This window comes from Arachis duranensis, chromosome 4, assembly GCF_000817695.3.
Source record: "Arachis duranensis cultivar V14167 chromosome 4, aradu.V14167.gnm2.J7QH, whole genome shotgun sequence".
Lineage (NCBI taxonomy): Eukaryota > Viridiplantae > Streptophyta > Magnoliopsida > Fabales > Fabaceae > Arachis > Arachis duranensis.
This window is the reverse complement of record NC_029775.3, coordinates 41128893-41133391: the sequence shown is the minus strand read 5'-3', so window position 1 is coordinate 41133391 and position 4499 is coordinate 41128893. Positions and strand designations below refer to the sequence as shown.

At 32.0% G+C, this 4499-nt stretch overlaps 1 protein-coding gene across 1 annotated transcript in view; it reads left to right on the top strand.

Annotated features, from left to right (window-relative positions):
- The first annotated feature begins 3206 nt into the window (after window positions 1-3206).
- The window catches only part of LOC107484369 (pathogenesis-related thaumatin-like protein 3.5), a 2879-nt gene continuing 1586 nt past the window's right edge, over window positions 3207-4499 (top strand). The window contains exons 1-2 of the mRNA XM_016104964.3: window positions 3207-3288; window positions 3572-4235. Of these exons, the coding sequence (XP_015960450.1) occupies window positions 3228-3288; window positions 3572-4235 (725 nt within the window). The 5' untranslated portion in view covers window positions 3207-3227. The remainder of the gene's footprint in view (window positions 3289-3571; window positions 4236-4499) is intronic.

Genomic DNA, 4499 nt, shown 5'->3' with positions numbered 1-4499 from the left:
TTAAAGACTGCAACACAACACCAGAAGAAGACCCTTTCATTAAATCTTCATCATTTCACTATCAAGCTAGGAGACAAAGAAATTAGTGCTAATAAAAGCTTCTTCTGCTTTATTATGTAACTCAGGTTTTCCAACATAAGTATACAAGCCTCAACAAAGAAAAAAGAACAAACAGAACAACATATTAAATCATCTACTTTTACATACAGATATAGTTAGGAATTAGCATCAATTTTTCTCTTCTAAACCTACAATAAAACATCAACAATGAAGTCCACAAAATTACTGTACAATAACTACATATAAGAAAAAAATCACCTCTACAGTGAAGAATGTCAGCAGCAGAACCACACTGAGTGAAAGGTTGGGGCTGTTCCACCGTCGAAGACGCAGGCCACAGGCGAGGACAGTTGACAGCACGATCAGAGCTTTGGCACGAGCAGAGCTTCGGCACGGACAGAGCACAGCCAGCAGAGGAGTCACCCAACAAGACGACCACAGAAACGGAGGTAGTAGATACAGAAGAGGTACGACGCTGAGGCGGAGAAGGCAGAACGCAAGGGAGCCTAGACGGCCAGGACGACATGGACAGAGGTGAGCAGCGGCGCAGACGAAGCAGATTTGAGGAGCGAGTGGAGGACCACGACGCCGCCGAGACGTCTCCCAGGGGCTAGGCCGGCGACTCTTCCTCCGGCAGCAGCTCCATTCTCCCTCGTAGATAGGGTTTCCACGGTGCGATGGTTTGAGAGTGGCTGGGTGTGAGGCTTCGAGTGAGGTGGAAAAATGGGGGAACTTAGGGTTTTTTTACTTTTTACATTCACGATAGATATTAACTCTTAGGTTTTTACACTGCATTTTGTTTTTTTAATTTTTTTGGAATATTTTTAATTACTGTTATTTATAGTTATAAATTAATAAAAAAATTTTAAATTTCACAAATTAGTTTTAAGTTATCTTAAAATTCTGATTATTAAAAATTATATACTAATTTTATAAAGGCATATAAATTAATATTTACATCATTTAAAAATTAATGAATATGTAAAAAATAATATAAAAAATATATTTTAAATGATTTATATAAACAATTTCTTTAATTTCTGAAATAAAATACAATTATTTTAAAAAAAATATATAGACAATTTTTTTAATTCTTAAAGTTTTTAACATTTTGGAAAGAAAATTATAAATTATACATATATTTTGTGACACAAAAAAAAACTTGTTACAAACAATGTTGAATTTGGTGACAAATAAATTTTTGTTACAAAATAATTTGAGTTTTTCAGAAGACAAAAAAATATTTTGTTACAAAATATTTGATTTTTTGAAACAAAAAACTATTTTGTTACAAAATACTACGAGTTTTTGCAACTATTTAACTTTTTGTTACAAAATATTATAATATTTTGTAACAACACAATACGGCATTACGAAAACTACCATAATTTGTAACAAAATAAAATAGATTGTTACAAAATATCTGGATGTTTTGTAACAATTTGTAATATTGTTACAAAACATATTTTTTTGTAACAATCAGCAACTATTATTACAAAAAAATGGTTTTTTGTAACAATTTTAAATTTGATACAAAATTTTTGTTACAAATGTTTCATTTTCTTGTAGTGGGGTGATTAGATTTCAATCTTTTTTGCTAAACATTCTCTTTCTTGCTTCTTTGGTGAATAGCTTAGGAACTAAGCTTTCTCTCACTTCTCTGATTTCTGACCAAGAGGAAAAAAGGTGAACGTTGCTTTTGGTGAAAGAAAATTGGAGGAAATCGCTTGCTATCGGGCTTGGATCGGATATCATTCATGCACCCGTTTGATTTCTTTGGCCCATCTAATTTTATTGCTTTGATTCTTTTCGGGTTATTTATTGTTTTGTAGCCAACCAACAGATTTCATTTGTTTTATATTGGACTGCTACAATGATGAATTTTGGCCTGTAACACTCAACCAAAATAATTAAAACTAATTGGGTAATTAGCCCAATAATCTAATGTTTGTCATCATCATTTATGTTAGTTAATTTCTTAACTCAACATTTTTTAATTTAGTGAGTTTTAAATCTTAACTCGACTCGCCTTTTTATCGAGCTTAGTGAGTCGATTCAACAGGTTCAACTCATTTTACTATTTCTACCTATCTTGATTCAGTTAATTGAATTAATTACAAATTTAGTATAAAAATAAAATAGAATAACACATATTACTGATTCATTAATTTTTTAATTAAACTGTCTTATTTGGTACAATTCTAATAACTATGATACAATGCTAAAAACAAAAAAAATAGCAATTTTAATTTTGTGTTTGTTAAAATGTTCAACAAAATATATTTGTACGTTGTAATTCCATTTTACTTGATTTTAGAAATAAAAATAGCTAAAATAATCAGTAAACACCTTTCATGCAACATACAAAAATAAAAACAAGAACAAGAACAAAAATAAAAACAGATCCCATATAATACACAATACTAATATCAATAAATTATATGTAAAAAAATTAGTCACTAATTAATTATTCATATGTAATACACGTTAATTAAAATAAAAAATATATATTAAAAATAAATTAAATTATACATATATTTATATATAAATAATGGTAACTAATTTTATAGTTAAGTTTTGGTATCCAAATATCATTTCTGTATTAATATTATAAAGATTAAAATTAAAAACATATATTATTATAGGATTAAACATAAGCTAATTAAATATCTAAAATCAAAATTTTAGAATACATTATGTATGATTTAGTGTATATGGTACGCCATCTATATCTCCCTTTTAGATGACTCCCCGCACCATCAATGGGCATGTTTAGTTGTTTCACAGAATAACTAACAAAACCGCAAATCTTAATCATGCATGGATCCGATCATAGCCTGCCACGTGTCAGCTACTAACTTTTATTCAAACATTAAATTTTGTGAGTTGGACAACACAAAGTTCAACAGCTTTGCCACGTGTCAGATTCATCAAATGTCTACCGTGATGACATATGAAAGTGCATGAACAATCAAGTATCGAACCTCGTCAAACTTACTTGTATCTATGTACTAGGAAAGGAATAATCCAATTCCTTTCACTAAATTCATACCTTTTCTACCTTCTTTCCTCACGTATTCTTTCTACCCTCCCTCCTTTTATACCGGTACCTCATTTCACACCCTTCAATTAATCATATACTATAACCGAGAATTAGGCACACAAATATGGCCTCGCTTCATCAATTGATTTTATCAATTTCTTTGATTCTAGCAATATTTTTCTCAGGTAATAATGGCTTGAAAGATAGTCATTTTCATTAAAGAATAAAAAAAAAGCGAAATTTGCACTAAGATTGTTGCTCCTGATACGACCATGCAAGTGAAAAATAAATAAATAAAAGGCAGCATCAAATACTTTTGGTTAGATCTAATAAAGTTTTAACATTATCTCACCTAATTAAAGTACCTGATTCAAACTAAGCACACTTCTTTTTATTCTTTTATAGTATACATAACATTTACAAACTTAAATGTTTTGTTTGATTTCGATTTTCTTTTGTGGGACACAGGGCAAAGAACATCGGAGTCGGCTAGAGTATTCACCATAGTTAACTATTGCAAGGAGACGCTGTGGCCAGCAGTTACACCTGGAGATGTCTTCAACGGAGGAGGCTTTGTTCTAAAACCAGGCCAATCCAGGGTGTTCACGGCTCCCGTCGGATGGAGCGGTAGGATTTGGGCTCGAACTGGCTGCAACTTCGACACGAATGGAAACGGTAAGTGCCTAACAGGAGCGTGCGGCGACACTCTGAAATGCTCGGCTTCCGGGAAAACCCCTGCTTCATTAGCAGAATTCACACTAGCAGCAGTGGACTTCTACGATGTCAGCCTTGTCGACGGTTTCAACGTGCCAATATCGGTTAAGCCGATCAATGGAAAGGGAAACTGCTCGACAGCAGGGTGTGACTCCGACCTTCGATCCGATTGCCCCAAAGAACTTTCCCTGAAGGCGAACGGAAAGATAGTCGGCTGCCGGAGTGCGTGTGATGTGTTCAATGCTGATGAGTATTGCTGCAGAGGGAACTATGGGAACCCAGTTACTTGCAAGCCTACGTATTATTCAAAGATTTTCAAGAAAGCGTGCCCTACTTCTTATAGTTATGCTTATGATGATCCAACTAGTATCTTCACTTGCTCTGGGACTGATTATGTTATAGCCTTCTGCTCTTCCAGGTTGGTACAGTGGTGCATTTATTATACAGTTATAAAACGAAGGTGGTTATTCATAAGATATATTTACATGAAAATAAATCTAAGACGTTATACCTATAATATATAGTTATTAAAGGTAATTTTTTAAAAAATTTATCAAAAAATATATATATATATATTTAATTATAATTTTTTTATATTTTTATTTTTAATATTACATAAAAGAAATATAACAATATCAATAATACATTATAAAATTATAAAATACCAATAAGTTATAGGTAT